Raw genomic sequence first — 19,274 nt, forward strand, 5'->3', positions numbered from 1 at the left:
AGCATCAATATTTCTAAAGTACAAGTAAGTTACTGTGTAGAATGTCCTGCAATTTGGGGATGTCTAATGTTTCCTCATGATTAGATTCCAGTTATGTCCTTTTTTCTAAATTTTTTTTTTTTATTTTAAAGCATGTGCAAGCAGGGAGGAGGGGCACAGGGAGAGGGGGAAAATCTCAAGCAGACTATGCCCCTAATGCAACCTCACTCAGGGCTCGAGCTCAGTGACTCTGAGATCATGTCCTGAGCTGAAATGGAGAGTTGGATGCTTAACCAGCTGAGCTGTCCAGGTACCCCCCTGGGTAATAATATCAAAGAATAGATGTTGAGCTCTTTTCAGCCTATCATGTTAAGAAGCACATGCTCTCATTACTAGCAGTGTGATTATTAAGGTGGTGGTAGTAGGATTTCTCCAATATAAAGTTACTATTTTATTTTCTGTAATAAATATCTTGTAGGTTGATAACTTTGAGAGGATAAATATCCTTTTAGTAGTTAGCATTATTGGTGATTTTTGCCCAAGACTATTGTTTGTAGATGGACAGAGGGTGGTTTTCTAACTTCACTCTTCTTTGTATACTTATTAGTTGTCCTCCTCCTGGAGGAAGAGTTTTCTCTCATTTATGAACCTATCTGTGTTTTTATGTCAACTTTATTTCTCAGTCTATTCATTATAATCGTTTATTGGCATTATTTATTTTGATGTTCATATTGTCTTATTTGGCCTTTGAACTAGCTCCTGTGTCCTTGTAGTATTTGCTTTTAGATTTTGAACACTTAGTTGTTTTTTGATACAGGAGAATCAAGACTTGGGGCATCTGGGTGGCTTGTTCAGTTAAGCATCCAATTCTTAGTTTCGGCTCAGGTCATGATTGCAGGGTCATGAGATCGAGCCCTAAGTAGGAGGTGTGTGTGTGGGGGGGGGGGGCTTTGTGCTCAGTGGGGAGTCTGTTTGAGGTTCTTTCCCTCTGCTCCTCCTCCTGCTTGTGCTCTCTTTTTCTCTCTCTCTCTCTCAAATAAGTAAAAATACTTAAAAAAAAAAAAAATCCAGGCTCATCCTGTAAATTTCTGGTCCCCACCTTCTGTTTTGTTATTTCTCTGAAGAGCTGTGATACCCTTTAAATGGAGGAACTTAATTTGCAGAGAATCATTTCAAAGAGAATATCCTTATACATTTGCTTACACCTTTAGTAGGCTATGATGAGAGATGAGTAGAAGTATTTTTTGGTTTGTAAGTGTATTAACTTTGTATACTACCTTGTTGTTTGAAGGGCAGTGTGTGCTCAGTGACATTTTATTTGTATAATCGTGCTGTAATTCAGTTACCATTCAGAAAGCAGGATATAAGTCACAAGTTTTAGGATTTACTAACTAAAAACCCATCAAATTCCTGACTTCAAATATTAAAATGGACAGACAGAAGGGAGGTATTGGGAAAATTAAAACAAACAGGCATATAAATTTGGTGTGTGCTCATTTTGTTCTAGACTGGATATGAAAAACCTGTGACACCAGGACAAACTAGAGAACAAGAAAGGTAATGTCTTTATATAGCTAAGCTTCTTTATATTTCACTTGTAAAGCCTTTGTTTATGTTTTTTTTTTTTTTGAAGATTAAGAATGTTAAGAAACTATGTATACACACAAATCTGTCAGCTTTTAAAATAACATTCGGTTGTATATTTCTTTTTTGTTAGCAGTTCTAATTTTTAGGTTTTCAGTTAGTTAACAAGTTATGGACCAGAGTAATATATCATTTGTTTTAATTTTCTTTTTCTTTGCCTAGTGGCTTTTCTTACCCAAATTTCAGTATGTCTGCAGCCAATGGTTTATCTTCTGGAGTAGGTAGTGGAGGCGGCAAGATGAGACGAGAGAGAACGCGCTTTGTTGCATCTAAACCTCCAGAGGAGGAGGTAAGGTTCTATCTTTCATGTTCTTAAGGTTTATTGAAAGCTTTGGTGTGGTGGTGGTGGGAGGCCCTGAGGGGTGGGGCTTGGGGGAGACTCAGCACAAGAATGACTAGTCTGCTATTAGAACAGTCCCTCCCCAGTGTGAGTGCACATGCATGTCTGTGTGTTCAATGCTTCCCTTCACTGTGATGACACAGGAAACCTAACCTCAGACCTGAAGTTCCATGGATGCCACTAAAAAACCATAATTCTTCGAATAAGAGAATTAGAATTGAAATTACTTGACCTTTGGAATATTACCGTATTGTTAGGATTTGCCTGTTTTATGAATGAATTAACGCTGTGTGTGTTCTTATCACTTACCATTTTCTTCATGTCATTTGTGAAATTTACCAGTGTTATGAAAAAAATTGCAAGTTGTATAATTTCACTGTTAACACATTTGTCCAGTCTGAAAATTTAGCACCCTCTGTTCTGCAAGGTGCATGTGGGTTGATTCCTTTTTTTTTTTTTTTTTTTTTTAAGATTTTACTTATTTATTCATGAAAGACGCAGAGGGAGAGGCAGGGTCCCTGTAGGGAGTTGGATGTGGGACTCCATTCCAGGACTCTGGGATCATTCCCTGGGCCAAAGGCAGGCGCTAAACCACTGAGGTACCCAGGTGTCCCTGTGGGTTGATTCCTGATATATGCGGAGGTGAATGTTTATGCATGTCTGCCTCAGCACACGTGCAGTGTGTTCTCTAGGCTGAAATTGTTGGGTTTTAGGGGATGATACACATCTTCACACTATTAAATGTTGCTCTCTTGCTCCTGAAGGTAGTTTGAATACTTCCTTCCACATGACAGTAGATGAATATGCTTTTTCTTTTTCCTTATGAATACTTGATTTTTTTCTTTTTTAAGTTTTTGCCAAGGCAATGGATATGAAGTTGTCAAGTGTTAAGCCATTGGAGTTTTATTTTGCATTACCTGTTTATAAGGGAGGGAGACCTCTTCTGAGTTCCTTGGTTATTTGGGGTTTCTCTCTTTATCCATTTTTTATGGATTATTTCTTTCATTAAGATTTTTTAAAAAGATTTCTGTATGCTGAAAATGAAAGTTTGAAGAACATGAGGACTAATCAAAGATTGATTAACTTTTCTTTCTATAGGCTGCTCTATTTTCTAAATACTTTGAGTTGCATGCAGACCTCCTTTCAATCTTTTTACAAGTGAATTTCGGCTTAATGGGATCATTTAAGTCTTGATACATAATGCTTCCATTTGTCTGTTTCTAATTAAAATTTCATTGGTAACTTCATGGACTCATGAGTTTTTTAGGAGTTTTTAGATTTTTTAAACATTTTCTGTAACAGTTCCTGTTAACTCTAAAGTCATGTTTTGGTTGAAATTACTGTACGAGTTAGTATCACTTTCCTTCTTAGTCTGTTGGTATGTTTCCCAAGTTTATTTAGAGTAGGCAGTCTTTCATTTTCGTTTCCTTTCTCTCCCCTTTTCCTGCTTAGCAATTCTATAGTTGTGCCTTGTGAAGGCCTCAGAACCATTACTTCTTTGGCAGCTGGGACTTTCTGCCCCCCTCACCTGTCTTGTGGTATGTGGCATTATACTGGGGTCTCAGCTCAGGTGCTGGTCTTGAGGTTCTCCTTGTTGCTCTCCTGCTGGAGTGTTGGGAAGGGAAGGAATGTATTAATGTATTCTACCGTCTTGAAAGAAAAGGTTTTGAATGCCAGTAATGATACAGCATATAACATTTTGTATGTTTCTTAGCAAACCGATTTTATTTTACTGAAGCTCTTTATGTAGACTTGATTAAGTTACCTCTAAAATGGGTTGTCTTGCTTTGTATACATAAAGAAATGAGTATCTGAGTGATATAGCTTATTATACAGCCTGTTCTTTAGATGAGCTTTTATATTTCTCGGTAAAAGTTGTGTCTTTAAGCTGTCTTTTAAACTTTATCCCTGTATGAGGAAAAAACATCTTTATTTGGTGTTGGCCAGATAACAGATTTGTGAATTCTGCTTGTTTCCCTTCAGTTTCAACTTTTAAGAATACATTCCTAAGATCTTTAGGTGAAGTTCAGGTCACTGTAGCTAATTTTGGCTGTCTTAGAGATGGGTGTTTACTGTGATTTCACTGTATCAAGATATTAAGAGGGGGTGGAAATTTATTGATTTACTTTTGCTCTTGTTACTTTGGCATACTAATTGTGGTGAGGAGCTTTATGAAAGTAAGCCTCCAGGCCTCTTTATCACCTCTTTCCTTCTCTGGGCCCCCTCTCCATTCTGGCCAACTGCCAACTTGCATCCCAGGATGCCTCACTCAGCTCCTGTCTCTAGTTCTGTTCCACACTGGAGTTAAAGTCTCTGTATTTCTGAGGAAAGAGGGGTGGCTGGCTGCCCCAAACGTTCTGCCTACCCTGTGTTTTAAAAATCTAGGTAGAATAGGTTTTGGGTAGATGCTTTCTTATTTTGTATTCAGTGCTGTTTTTATTTCAGATGACGAATAATGTTTAGACCACTAGTTCTTAATTCAGTTAAAGTTCATAAGAACTTTCGATAAAGGATGGAATATTCATTTTTGTGGGTATCTTAGTCGGCTTTTGGGATAGATCAAATGGAAGAAATTTTAATTTTAGTGGAGTGTAAACAAACTATACTCATTTCCAGTACTATTGGTATGTAGCAGGGATTGGTATATTTTGATTTACTTAAAACATTCAGGTTAACAGAACTTCATATTGTAAATAACCCAGTTTGCATTATGAGATAGTAGAAGTATGGTTTATCTCATTTCCTGTTAGATCTCAAAATTTGTAAGGACTCTGTTAATCACTAAGCATTTGGTATTTTGCCTCTACTATGATACCAGTTTGGTTTTTTTGGGGGGGGTGTGCTCGTCCGGGATCTGAACCCGGGAGCAGTTTGGTTTTTATAATGAAGAAGCTCATCAATACAGAATATATGATTATATAATATGACTGAGTCGGGGAGATTTTTTTTTTTAAAGATTTATTTATTTATTCATTCAGAGAGAGTGAGGTAGAGACACAGGCAGAGGGAGAAGCAGGCCCCATGCAGGAAGCGCGATGCGGGACTCGATCCCCGGTCTCCAGGACCATACCTCAGGCTGCAGGCGGCATTAAAACGCTGCGCCACCGGGGCTGCCCGAGTTGGGGAGATTTAATTGATTGATTAATTTGATTGATTTTGCTTGATTTGGGGGGGCAAATAACCTAAAAGTGGAGGAGCTACATTTTATGATATGTGTTTTAACTTTTTAAAAAAATTTATTAAGTAATCTCTGCTCCCAATGTGGATGGAGCTCAGACTCAGAACCCCAAGATCAAGAGTTTCATGTTTTTTGACTGAACCAGTGAGGCCCCCCTGATACAGGTTTAACTTTTTAAGAAACTGCTAAACTTTTCCAAAATGAATGTTATATTTTATACTCTAACCAACAGCGTATGGGCATTTCTTTCATTCTACTATTAATAAGTAGTCCTCTTTTTAATTTTATTCATTCTGCTTTGTATATGGTGCTGTCTCGTTGTAATTTTGCTTTTCCCTGAGACAGTAATGTTGTGTTCTTGGCCATATGCTTATTACCTCCTTTTTGAAGTATCCTCAGATCTTTTGCCCTTTTAAAAATTGAGTTGTTGTCTTATCAGGTTATAGGAGTTCTTTATAGATTCTGGATCCAAGTACTTTGTCAGATACATGTCTTATAAATATTTTCTCCCAGTCTGGCTGCTTAAAGATTTTATTTATTTATTCATGAGAGACCGAGGAGGGGGGCAGAGACACAGGCAAAGGTGGAAACAGGCTCCATTCAAGGAGCCCAGTTTGGGACTCGATACCGGGACTCCAGGATCATGCACTGGGCTGAAGGCAGGCGCTAAACCTCTGAGCCACCCAGGTGTCTCCATATTCAGTTTTTTAACAGTATCTTTTGATCATCAGATGTTCTAAATTCTATGAAGTCTGAATTTATCTTTTTTAAAAAATTATTTTTTAAAGATTTTATATTTAAGTAATCTCTACCTCCAACGTGGGGCTCAAACTCATAACTCTCTTGGGAGATCAAGAGTTGCATGCTCTTTGAACTAAACCCACTGCCCTGCCCCCCCCCCCCCCCCCCCCACCTTTTCAATTATTTTTACTGTTCTTTCTATCCTAAAAAACCTTTGTCGGGACTCCTAGGTGGCTCAGTGGTTTAGCGCCTGCCTTCGGCCAATGTGATCCTGGAGACCTGGGATCGATTCCCACATCGGGCTCCCTGCATGGAGTCGGCTTCTCCCTCTGCCTGTGTCTCTGCCTCTCTCTTTCTCTCTGTGTCTCTCATGAATAAATAAAATCTTTAAAAAAAAAAAAAACAAACCTTTGTCTATCCCCAGGCCACAAAGTAATCCCTGTGTTTTCTTCTAGAAGATTTAGAGTAGTGTTTTTATGTATTTTTCTGATTTCCTTTTGGTTTCTTATATGATCCATGGATTATTTAGAACTATTTAATTTTGATATTAATGTTTTGAAATATATTGAGACTTGTTGGTAGCCCAGCATATGGTCTGCTTGAAGAATCTTGAAGCCTGTATTTTATGGTTGTTGGTATAGTGTTATATAAGGTGTCAGATGACTGATAGTATTTCTTAGATCTTTATTCTTGCTGAATTTTTTTCAGGGTGTGGAGTGTGTCTGTTTAGTCTATTAAATTGTTGAGAGAGAGGAATTAAAACTATCCACTTTCATTTGCTGAATGTCCTTATGTCAATGTTTGCTTTACATACTTTGAAGCCCTCATTTAAGCATATGCCTTACATCTGTTATGCCTCCCCGGTTGCTTCCTTTAATATTACTAAATATTCTTTTTTTTTTTTTTTAAAGAATTTTTATTTATTTATTCATGAAAGACAGAGAGAAAGGCAGAGCTTTGCACAGTGGCAGTATCGTAGCCAATGAGGTTTATCCGAGGCGCGATTATTGCTAATTGAGAGAAAGACAGACACATAGGCAGAGGGAGAAGCAGGCTCCAGGCAGGGAGCCCGATGTGGGACTCGATCCTGAGACCGCAGATCACACCCTGAGCCAGGGGCAGGTGCTCAACTGTTGAGCCACCCAGGCATCCCTAAATATTCTTTAAAAAAAAAAAAAAATCGGGATCCCTGGGTGGCGCAGCGGTTTGGCGCCTGCCTTTGGCCCGGGGCGCGATCCTGGAGACCCGGGATCGAGTCCCACGTCGGGCTCCCGGTGCATGGAGCCTGCTTCTCCCTCTGCCTGTGTCTCTGCCTCTCTCTCTGTGTGTGACTATCATAAATAAATAAAAATTAAAAAAAAAAAATCTTTGGGAGTATTCTTTGTCTTGAAATCTGCTGTACTGGTATTTATATAGCCAGCCACTGTGTTAGTAGAATAAGCCTTCTTAGGCTTGTGAATTGCAGGTTGTATCTTTTTTCCCATCCATTTGCTTCTAACCCATATCTTTTTTTTTTCTAACCCATATCTTTAAGTGAGTTTCTAGTAGGGGCGCCTGGGTGGCTCAGTGGTTGAGTGTCTGCTTTTGGCTCAGGTTGTGATCCCAGGGTCCTGGGATCAAGTTCCTAATTAGGCTCCCCACAGGGAGCCTGCTTCTCCCTCTGCTTAGGTCTCTGCCTCTCTCTGTCTCTCATGAATAAATAAAGAAAATCTTTGAAAAAAGTGAGTTTCTATTAGACAATATATAGGTGAATTTTGCCTTTTACCTACTTTTTGCCTTTTAATCAAAGTATTTATAATTAATGTAATTATGTGGTTGGATTAAAGTCTCCCATTTTTCTTTTGTTTTCTAGTTTTCCCATTTGTTTTTTTGTTTCTTTTGTTCCTTTTGAAAGCTGCCCTCTTTTGGTTAATTGAATATTTGTTAGAATTACATTTTAATTACTTTGCTTTTTATCTCTACCTCTTCATGTTACTTAGTGGTTCGTCTTGGGATTATGATATGTATCCTTAAATTTCAAATTCTACTTTGTGTTAATATTGTACCACTTCCTATAAAATTTAAGAATCTTGCAACTTTATTAGTTTGATTTACCTCCCCTCTTCCTTGGTATTTTAGATTATTCTTGTCATTTGTATTAAAATTAGATAGGCTGGCTGTAAATTCACAGCATATAATTTTTGCTTTATACAGTTGTATTTTAAAGAAATTAAGGGAAATGAAAGTTTGTGTTTGCTGACATACTTTTCATTTCTTCAGGAAACCTGAGTTCCATTTGGTGTCCTTATCCCTTCACCCTGAAGAACCTGTAGAACAGGTTTTATGGCAACAGATTGTCCTAGGTTTTTTCTTTCTTTCTTTTTTTTTTTTTTTTGTAGTTTTTTTCTTTTTTTTTTTAATCTGAAAGCATCTTTATTTTTCCGTTGGGGAGAGGGCTTGATTTTACAGAGGTGTGATTGCTGTGCCATAAACTATGTCCATTTGAAGTATTCAGATAGCTTTAGCTGGCGGGGAATTTACCTTAAGTCAGACTCTCCCATTTGTGGTGGGTGGCAGCTGGAGCTCTTCAGCCTAAGTTGGCTTCTTGGCGTCTGCCTTTTACACGAGCAGCTTACATGTCTGCTAGAAACCCGGACGTTTCACATGCAGGTTTATATGCTCCTCAGTCCTGCACTTCCCCCTCATTTTCTAGCTGTTACGGTCACCTAGTGCATCCTCTGACTCCTCAGTGAACAGATTTGCTGGGTTTTTTTTTTTTTTTCTTCAGACTTTCAACTATGCAATGGCACCAGCTCATAGAGGACAGGAAGCTCAGTCAGTGCCCCTCGCTTTTTCCAAGTGTTTTTTAATCTCTACAGTTTCTGCTTGCTTCTGGTCACTCTCCAGTTTTTTTCACATGCTTATTTCTTTCTCTTTTGTTCAGAGTTTAGGATTGTTATCTGTCAGGTCATTGGTCAGATAACCAACTCGTCTACCATTAGCCAGAGTCAGGAGTCTTGTTGCCCTCAACCTAGACTAAGACTTGGGGTAAAAAACCAGGCATTTCACCAAACTCATCAGTACTGATGTCTATTATATGCTTATTTTATACGCCAAACCCATATATAACTTTGTTTTATATTAATATACAGCTAGTGTATTTTCTCATTTTCAGCCCTTAGTAAATTGGTACTGAGGGCAGTTAGGTTCACAAAGCCACCGTGTCTGGTGGCACAGCTGGCATTCAGATCTTGGCTGAGTTCTTTTGATTTTGGAGCCCACATTGTTAACACTGTGTGGTGCTAACTTCTCCCTATTCTCAGTTTATGTGTTATTATATCAGTTCTTCGTGAAAATAAGTAGGGATAGAAGAATGACATGAAACATGTTGCGTTTTAGGAAATGGAAGTACCAGTATTGCCGAAAATCTCTCTACCCATCACCAGTTCTTCACTGCCTACCTTCAATTTTAGTTCCTCTGTGATCACAACTTCCTCTCCAGCAACCATTAGTCCTTCGCAATCATTAACAAACAAGGTACAAAACCATTGTAGATATAGAGGTGATTTTTGTTGTTTTAAGAAAAATCTAATATTCTGTTGAAAGCAATGATAAGTTCCCACTATGGAAATAACTCAATATAAGAGAAAAATGGAAATGGTGTTTTGCTTTTTAAAATTTGTTATAAAGGAGTGCTCTTTAATTCTGATGCTGTGCCTTAGTGACTGATCATTGTAATAAGTTTGTTTCCAAACATTTTTTCTGATTAAGATGCTTTTTGGGGGTAAGAATGGACTTTTGTTTTTATTTCTCAGGTAGGATTAACTGCTCCTGTAATGTTTTATGCTTTTGTCTTGGCTTTTACTATTTCTGAACATATTCTTATAGGTGGTATTTTTTTCCTTTAGTCAGATACATACACCTCTAAAATAGTGTATACTCCTCTCCCAAGGAGAAGCCAGATTTTATAACAGTTATAGTTTATTTTTCAGAAGTTTTAACAAGTGATTTTTATTTTTAGAAAAGATCTTATTTTGTAATCTCTATGTCCAGAGTGGGGGCTGGAACACAGAACCCCAAAATCAGGAGTCCTATGCTCCACTGACTGAGGCAGCCAGGGGCCCCTTAACAAATGATTTTTTAAATCTAAAAGGAAATTGTGTTTGGCTTCTTTGAAGTAATTTGCTTAAGTTAAGGTCTATTTTACTGTCAGTTTCTTTTTTCTAAAAATCTTTTTGTATTATTTTAATAATATGGAAAACCAGGTACAAATGACCTCTCCAAATAGCACTGGCAGCCCCATGTTTCGATTTTCATCTCCAATTGTAAAATCTACTGAGGCAGACGTACTACCTCCATCATCGGTAAGTAGCAAGCAAGGAATGATTGATTTCAGAAGCATACTGTATTTTTATCAAGCCCAAGGTGCCATTGGTGCTAAGAAATACCATTATTTTTCTTCCAATTAAAAAAAATTTCAGTGTACAGAAAACTTGAATGAGTGAACACCTGTATATTTTCCACTATCTCTTTATACATATAAGCATATATATTTTCTCATGACCATTTGAAAGTTAAGATATAAACACAGCTTTTCCATATGTCCGCTAAGAAAAAGGACATTTCTTTGCATACCCACAGTACAGTTACCCTATCCATGAAATTTAACATAATATAATATTAATGTAGGCCATATTCAGATTTTCTCATTGCCCTAGACTGTCCTTTAATTACTATTCTGTTTCTCTTGGGTCTAGATCCAATTAAGATTAAGACCTAATCAGCTGAATTGCATGGCATCTGGTTAACATGTTTCTTGAATTGCCTTTAATCTGGAGAAGTTTTGGGTTTTTAAGCCTCATAGTATGTATTCGTTTCTTCATAATTAAAGAAATATTTTGGGGAGAATAATAAGTTTAATGTTCAAGTTGCCCCATGCATTTTTGGCATGCACATCATTTTTACATGTTGCCTTCTCTTTTTCACTGTGCTCTTGTTTTCTGACACAGCTGGATATTCCAGAGCATTTTGTAATTTCCCTACCGCATGCCTGAAACCTGTCCATTGTCTATCAAGTCTCATATTATTAGAAAATGGTATTTAGAAATCCAGAACTGAGCTTTAGGAGCATATAATTATCTTATGTACTGCTTTGAATGAAAAAAAAAAAAACCCTAAGAAATGAAAAATGCTGTTTGATTTAACACACACATTATTCATTGTGAGAAGTATCTCAATTTTAGAGATTGTAAAATACAAAAAGCTGGAATACGGGAGATTTTTTTTTTTTAACTTGGAATAAGAAAAAGCTATTATTTGTTTAAAACTAGACAGACTTAAAAGGATACATTTTCTCTTTACAGATTGGATTTACATTCAGTGTGCCTGTTGCAAAAACCACAGAACTTTCTAGCTCTAGTAGTATTTCAGAACCAATTACAAGTAGTAGTTCAGGTAAGTAAAAACTTCTCACACATTTTTACATAAAAATAGTTCCATTGGGATCCCTGGGTGGCGCAGCGGTTTGGCGCCTGCCTTTGGCCCGGGGCGCGATCCTGGAGACCCGGGATCGAATCCCACATCAGGCTCCCGGTGCATGGAGCCTGCTTCTCCCTCCGCCTGTGTCTCTGCCTCTCTCTCTCTCTGTGACTATCATAAATAAATAAAAAATTAAAAAAAAAAAAAATAGTTCCATTATATTAGGTTAGTATTTCAAGTTCTTTAGTCTTTGGCAGTTCTTCTAAATTCTTTCATTTGAATGAAATTAACTCTAGAAAGCAAATAGGAGCTAGTATCAACCCTTGACAATATTTTTTGTCTCTATTCACAGAAACACTTAGCTTACTAAATGGAAATGCTATATAGTTTGGTTATGATAGGGATAGTCATGGCAGCAGATGTGTCCATTGTCTTAGTTTAATTAAGGTGCAGTTTATTGTAAATGAAATCTCTAAGAAATTCACGGGTTGTCTACATTCTTATTGAGGTAAAGTTGTAATTGCAATCGACTCCATCTCTAGGCTTAGTGTTCGGTTCACAACTTTTATGCACAAGGATTATGCTGGCCTTGCAAATAGTGACTCATAATTTCTGGACTCAAGGAATGGGTGTAATTGAGGGAAAGAAGTGAGTCATTAGATAATTAAATCCGAGGATTTTGTTGTGATAGTGGTAGTTTTCTTTCAAGTGTTTGCTATTTAGGAAGTGGAGAATCATCCAGGTTAAGTTATTTACTCAGGTCAAGAATTTTTGAGCAAGGACATTTTTATTCAGATAAATAGCAATTGCAGGGGTGCAGGAATTAGAGAAAATAAGGATGTTTCAGGTGTACTTTTTACAGGATTTTTTTCTTCAATGTGACTGAATTCATAGAGGAATAAACTTCTACAAATTACCATTTTCATTCCTGGTTATGAGGAAAGGCATGAAAATCCTTCCTGGTTTTTGCTAATGCGTTACTAATGGTAACTGGATAAGCAGCAGTTTGTTAAGACTTTTGTGTTTTATCACATCTGGGGAAATTATCCAGATTTTTTTTTTTTTAATTATCCAGATTTTTAAGTCATTTTTTAGGAGTGACATATATATAGAATTATGGGAATGATTTTCACCACTTTTGTCATTAAGAAATTGATTGAAAATGTGTAAGTCATTATTACTTTGTGGCAGGAGCTAATTTTTCCATAATCTTCTTTTTCCGTTAGTTTGAGTATACTGCAAGGTATCCTTAAAATTTACCTTAAGTTACTAAAAGCAATTCAGTTTTGATTCTAAAGAAGGATAGACAAAAAGTGCAACAAGTATATGCTTTTTTTTTTTTTTTTTTAAGATTTTATTTATTCATGAGAGAACACAGAAAGAGAGGCAGAGACACAGGCAGAGGGAGAAGCAGGCTCCCTAAAGGGAGCCCAATGCAGGACTCGATCCTAGGACCCTGGGATCATGACCTGAGCTGAAGGCAAACACTCAACCACTGAGCCACCCATGTGTCCCATATGGTTTGTTTTGACACAGCACAGTGTTTTGTGTCTTGTGTATTTTTGTTACTGGGGTGAAATTAACGTAAGATGAAATAAATCATGGTGTTTAGTATGTTCATGATGCTGTGCAACTACCACAGTCTGTCTAGTTCCAAAATACCCATTTCCCCGAAAGGAGGCCTGTACCTATTAAACAGTAGTTCTGTATCTCTTCTCTCCCCACTTCCTGGCAACCGTCAGTGGTGTTTAGTTTTTATGTATGTACCTGTTCTGGAATATACAATGTGATTTTTTTTGCACCTAGCTTCTTTTACTTAACTGTTTTCAAGGTTTACACGTTGTAGTATGTATCAGTATTTCACTCCTTTTTTTTTTTTTAATTTATTATTTGTTTTTTATTTTAAGTAGGCTCCATGCCCAACATGGGACTTAAACTCACAACCTTGAGTTTAAGAGTCACATGCTCTACTGACTGAGCCACCTAGGTGCATCAGTACTTCACTCCTTTTATGGCTGAATGACATTCCATTGTATGGATATACCATAATTTTTCTGTTCATCCATTGATGGATATATGGGCTGTTTCCAGGTTTTGGCTGTTGTGCACAGTGCTGGTATGAATATTCATGTACATGTATTTGTTTGAATACTAGTTTCAGTGTTTTAAGGTATATATCTAGAACTGGAGTTGCTGGTCAAATGGTAGTTCTAAGTGTAACTTTTAACCACAAAGTAATTTTTCTCAACCTCTGACTCCTTTCACATTCCCACTAGCAGTGTATGAGGATTCTAATTTGTCCACATTCTCACCATGCTTAGTTTTCATTTTTTTGTTTATAGCTATCCTAGTGTGTATGAAGTGATGCTTCGTTGTGGTTTTGACTTGGATTTCTCTAATGACAAATGGTGCTGCAAGTGCTTCTTGGTCCTTTAATCTTGGGAGAAATGTCTGTTAAGTCCTTTGTCCATTTTTAAGTTGTTTATTTTTCTGTTGCTGAGATCTAAGCCTTTTTATATAGTTTGGAGACCACATCCTTATCAGATATATGATTTACAAATAATTTCTCTCATTCAGTAAATTATCTTTTCACCTTTAGATTCACAAAGGTTTCTGGTGTGATAGTATAATTTGTTTCTTTGCTTTTGTTTTTGAAGTTGTATCTAAGAATCCCATTGCCAAATCCATGGTCATGAAGATAATACCTCCTTAGTTTTCTTCTAAAACTCTTACGGGGATCCCTGGGTGGCGCAGCGGTTTGGCGCCTGCCTTTGGCCCAGGGCGCGATCCTGGAGACCCGGGATCGAATCCCACGTCAGGCTCCCGGTGCATGGAGCCTGCTTCTCCCTCTGCCTGTGTCTCTGTCTCTCTCTCTCTCTCTGTGACTATAATAAATAAATAAAAAAAAAAATTAAAAAAAAAATAAAGCTCTTACGGTTTTAGTTCTCATGTTTAGATCATTGATCTATTTTGGGTTAATTTTTGTTTATGGCATGAGATAGGGGTATAGTGGTAGGTAGGATTTTTTGAAACTACTTCACCCACTCCTTTAAATTGGCAAGCACTTAAAAAACTTGGTTATTTGTATTTTATTATGGAAAAATTTCAAACATTTCCAGATGTAGCAGACTGAATTCCAGTGTACTCTTTACCCAGCTTCAACACTTAGGTTTTTGTGACTAATAGTGTTTCTCTTCCTCTCATTCCCCCTTCCCTTCTCATGCACAACAATACACCAATATGAGGTTGTATTGAAACAATACCACACATACTTTCATCTGTAAACAAACTTTCTCCCTTAAAAATATAACTACAAAGCTATTTTCATACTGAAAATATAGATTTCCTATTTAATATAAGTATATGTTCGTTTAGGAAACCTAAAAAGAAGCAGCAGTAAAAAGCCACTCATCGCTAGCAGCCACCATTACTTTTTAGATGTCTCATTCAAAATGTTCTGGACTTTCTAACTTGCCTTTATCTGGAACTATGCATTTAAGGATGGTTTCTGTGGCTGCCTAGCACTACACCATGCCGGTGTTTTGATTGGTATACTCAGTCCCATAGTGAGCATTTATCATCCATGTTTTCAGTATGATAACTGAAGGATACTTTGAATCATAGGATGAATTTCTAGAAATGAAATAACTGGCTCAGTTTGAGTACTCCTTGTTAAGGGTTTTTTTGCTCAATATTATAAGTTGTATAAGCAGAAACACATTTTGTGCAGTTTATGAGCTTGCTCTTGGTCATATTCTCTCCAGTGTTTCAGTTTGATTTTCTGGATTACCAGTTAATTCACTGGGTAACAATTATAGTTTATACTATTTGCCTTTTTGGAGGGGAAGAATGTACAGTGTACAGTATGGGAAATAGTATCTCTACTTTCTTATAAGGTAAACTAATCCTGTACTATTAAGTAAATTTGTTTATTATCTTTGAATTACAGTGACTTTTTCATGATGTTTTTGAAGTTGGTCCAAATTGGCTTTGAAAGATCTTTTAATACATTTAACTTGATCCAGTGCATTTTCTTAGCATGATGTCTTTTACAATTAAAAAAATTGCAGCTCAAGATATCAGTGCAGTGAATAGTACAAGCTGTAAGAAGAAGCCAGATGAAGATTTTGAGGGCCCTTTTACACCTGCAAAAACCCTGAAAGAAGGAAGTGTCCTAGATGTTCTCAAAAGTCCTGGTAAGATAACAGCTATCTTTGAAATACTCTAATATCTTAATTACAAAATCGTGATCCTATTTTAATGTCATTTGTGGTATACTTAAGGTTTTTAAAAAATTATTGACTTGAAAGTAGATTTGTTATACTTGCCTCTTAAGAAATTTCATATTAAGACAGTCCTTGAATTCTAAAGGAGAATTCCTAAGGTATTTACACCAAAAGAATTACATCTGACTACATCTACACATCTTATCTGAGAATGTTGAACCGCCTTGTTCTTGGATCATTGCTCAGTTGTGGTCTATTAAAACAAGGCCATGCAGAAAGAAAACATTTGCTGAATCTAACATAGGTATATGTAAGGGGCAGGGCTGGCTTGAAACAGGATTTGTGAGCTTATAGAAATAACTTGAAGGCAGTGACTAGAAGTCCTCAAGTAGGAATAAGTTTTCAGTTTGAAAATCAGGACGGCTACAGCTCCATTTGTGATGTCTGCTGTAGGAATGTAAAAGTGTTTATAAGGTGATCTAGTTGCTCAGAGAGAATTTAGATTTACTGAACAGGTAAGATGTGTTTGTGTCTAATTGAATAAGAATTTTCAGGTAAGATTGGCTTCTACAACAAGATTTAGGAGGATTAGGTTTCTTTGGTGTGGCTTTCTCATTTTAGAGATGAGTATTCTGGCTACAAGAGTCCCAGTAACTTAGACGATTTGGCATAGTTGAGGCAGCACTCCAGAGTGCCTGGGCTAGAATTAACTGAGTAGTGGAGAGGCCTTGCATTCCTACGGTTGATCTCTGTATAAGTCATACTCTGCATTCATGGTGCCCTTCCCCCTTTCAGTTTTCCTTAAATAGCAAGAATTTGGAGGAGTCTGTGTTCTTTTGAGGGAAATTAGGAAAACCTGAGAAAGGTGAAGGAAAGGATAGTTACTTGAGATAGTTACTGTTACAATTGTGCTAACCTTAGTGATGCAGATCAATCATTAACAAGATAGTACATTTTAGACCACTGGAAGTACTGAAGGATGTGCGTGTTTTGCCTTTTGGCTAAAACTAGCTCAAGATTGAGTTAATTGTAGCACTAGAAAATCTCTTAATAGTCTTCTGTTCTATCTTACCCTCCAATTTTTTTTCCTTTGGTGTTAAAAGCTGGACAAACAGGTCACTGAGTTTGTTGGTATATATAAAACAAAGATTAATTGGTCCAAGGTAAAGAATTGGAAGGAAGGTCATTCTCAAGAATAAAGTTGGAGTGAATCAACCCAATTCAATGACCGTTTCGGTAGCATGAAGACTTTTTTTCAACTCCTGTTGTTCCGTGGTTCTGTGTGAATAACCTTAATTGTCTAAGTACATAGTGGTTACAAAAATGTATACTTACAATGTTAAAGGAGAACTGTTTGAGACAGTTTGTTTGAAGTAGGGTTTGGTTAACATTCCATGGGCATGTTTCTGAGTAGCATGAATTCATGCTCTACCCGAGTAGACTGGGTCTTCATCATTTCTGTATTTCTAGGGCTTGCCAGATGGTTTGATTCATCTCTGTTGGAATTTGTCATTATAATTCTCATTGAACCATTACCATTTTAAAGTTCTGTATAAGCTTAGTATAATTAAAACCAATCCCTACCACTCCATTGTACTTTGGACGGACATCTGTCTAATATGTGTACCTATGCAACTCTGCTGATTTTTACTGAAAGTAGAGGATACCACAATTGTGGATTGTAACTGGACAAAATTCAAATACTATAGATGTTGAAGACATTTGGCATAGCCAGGAACACCTGAAAGAAAAAAATAGATGAGGGAGGAAGGCTATGAATGTATTGTATATTCGTGTAGCGAGGCAGAGTGTTGCAAAACATGGATGACAGTGGTACGTGTCAATAAAATACTACAAATTAAAGCCTCAAATTAGATATTGGTTGAATTATAGTAAGTAGAAATTCCTAAAGGAAGAAGGTGATAAACTGTAAACAAAACATCTTTTAAAGAATTTTAATGAGGCCTAAGTGTCACTTATTAATTACATGATTATTAAATATTGCTTAGGTAAAAACTCTACTTTTAAGTAGTCCATGTTGAATTTTAGTAACTGTATAAATGTGTATAAATATATGTTCTCCCAATAATAGCATTTCAGATCATGTTCTGATTAGGAAGCTTCCTTAACTTTTTTTTTCCTTACACTCTCCTCTTTCCCTCCTTATAGGTTTCATATCACCAAAGGCAGATTCTCTTGCTGCTCAGCCTACTACCACAAGCCCAGTTGTTTATACAAGACCAGCAATAAGTAGCTTTTCTTCTAGTGGCATCGGGTTTGGGGAAAGTTTAAAAGCTGGATCATCGTGGCAGTGCGATACTTGTCTACTCCAGAACAAAGTTACAGACAGCAAGTGTGTAGCCTGCCAAGCAACAAAATTGCCGCCAAAAGATAATGCTAATAAACAAACTGGAATTGGAACACCAAGTAAAAGTGACAAATCAACTCTTTCTGCATCAGGGACAGGTTTCGGAGACAAATTTAAACCAGCAGTAGGCACTTGGGATTGTGATACGTGCTTAGTGCAGAATAAACCCGAAGCGATAAAATGCGTGGCCTGTGAAACACCGAAGCCTGGGACTGGTGTTAAGCGAGTCCTTACGTTGCCTGCAGCCTCAGAGAGCGCCGTGACTGCGGCTGCTTCATCGGCCACCTGCACTGTGACCACTGCTGCCTTAGGGTTTGCAGATCAGTTTAAAAGGCCTGTGGGATCTTGGGAGTGTCCAGTATGCTGTGTTTTTAATAATGGAGAAGACAGTAAATGTGTGTCCTGTGTGTCTGAGAAACCAGGTACGTGTATGGCTCTTTGGGAAAAGTTTGCTCATTATTTTGGTAGGACATTTAAATGTATTGTCTGCTAAGAACCACCTTAATGTTTGTAATGTGTCAGGATGAGCATTTCCTCATACATCTTCATTTGCCTAAGCTATCTTGAGGTCAAGTGACTTGCCTGAGGCTGGATCTGTGTGTTATCTTAGGTGGTGCATTAGCCAGCCCAATATATACTTGTACCTCTTTTTTTACATACATTTTTGTCAGAAACTACTTGTTCTTCGTGATCATTTTCGAAGTTGACTAATACAGAAGCTGAAAGATCTTAAAAGGGACAGTTGTTCCCAAAACAACCACCACTTTATCTCTGTTTAGAAGTGAGGATGGCAAGTGGTCATTCCAGAGAAGGTTTCACCAGGGAGTAGACAATACTGCTTTGTGAAAAGACTGTTGTTGAATGTTAATGGTGATACCTATACCTGTATGGTCTCTGCCAAGATGTTGCAATGATAGTAAATTACTCAATCTAACTTGGCAGTAAAAAACGTGGAGTTAGATTTGAGTTTTTTGTTTCTCTGTTCTAATTTGAAAAAGTTATTGGAAATTCACAACTGGAAAGGACTCTGCTGTTTTTATAATATATAATTATTTGGTATAGATATATGGTAACATGGGTACTAAGTAAAAACTGTTAAGAATATCATCGGAATTATACTTATTTTTTTATTGCATTATTCATGGATATGTAGTTTTTATGTCTGCAATGGAAAGTTCTTGATTTGTTAACCTGTATACCCTATTGTGAACACAAGAGGTGAGCCTTATTTCTAATTCTTACTGGACATGTCCACAAAAATAAGATTTCAGAATCTTCATTGTGAAATAACGTTCTTTTTCTATGTGGCATTCCTCCTCCTCACCTAAAAAAATAAGTAAA

At 37.1% G+C, this 19,274-nt stretch overlaps 1 protein-coding gene and 1 pseudogene across 3 annotated transcripts in view; both read left to right on the top strand.

The window, feature by feature from the left end:
• NUP153 (nucleoporin 153) overlaps positions 1-19,274 on the top strand; it is a 70,780-nt gene that overhangs the window by 34,422 nt on the left and 17,084 nt on the right. For all 3 annotated transcript variants that reach the window (XM_041771310.1, XM_041771309.1, XM_041771311.1), the window contains exons 10-16: positions 1,487-1,536; positions 1,786-1,912; positions 9,261-9,398; positions 10,127-10,225; positions 11,225-11,315; positions 15,410-15,535; positions 17,735-18,355. In XM_041771310.1, the coding sequence (XP_041627244.1) occupies positions 1,487-1,536; positions 1,786-1,912; positions 9,261-9,398; positions 10,127-10,225; positions 11,225-11,315; positions 15,410-15,535; positions 17,735-18,355 (1,252 nt within the window). The remainder of the gene's footprint in view (positions 1-1,486; positions 1,537-1,785; positions 1,913-9,260; positions 9,399-10,126; positions 10,226-11,224; positions 11,316-15,409; positions 15,536-17,734; positions 18,356-19,274) is intronic.
• On the top strand, positions 6,836-6,921 carry LOC121501112 (annotated as a pseudogene).

This window comes from Vulpes lagopus, chromosome 10, assembly GCF_018345385.1.
Source record: "Vulpes lagopus strain Blue_001 chromosome 10, ASM1834538v1, whole genome shotgun sequence".
Classification (NCBI taxonomy): domain Eukaryota; kingdom Metazoa; phylum Chordata; class Mammalia; order Carnivora; family Canidae; genus Vulpes; species Vulpes lagopus.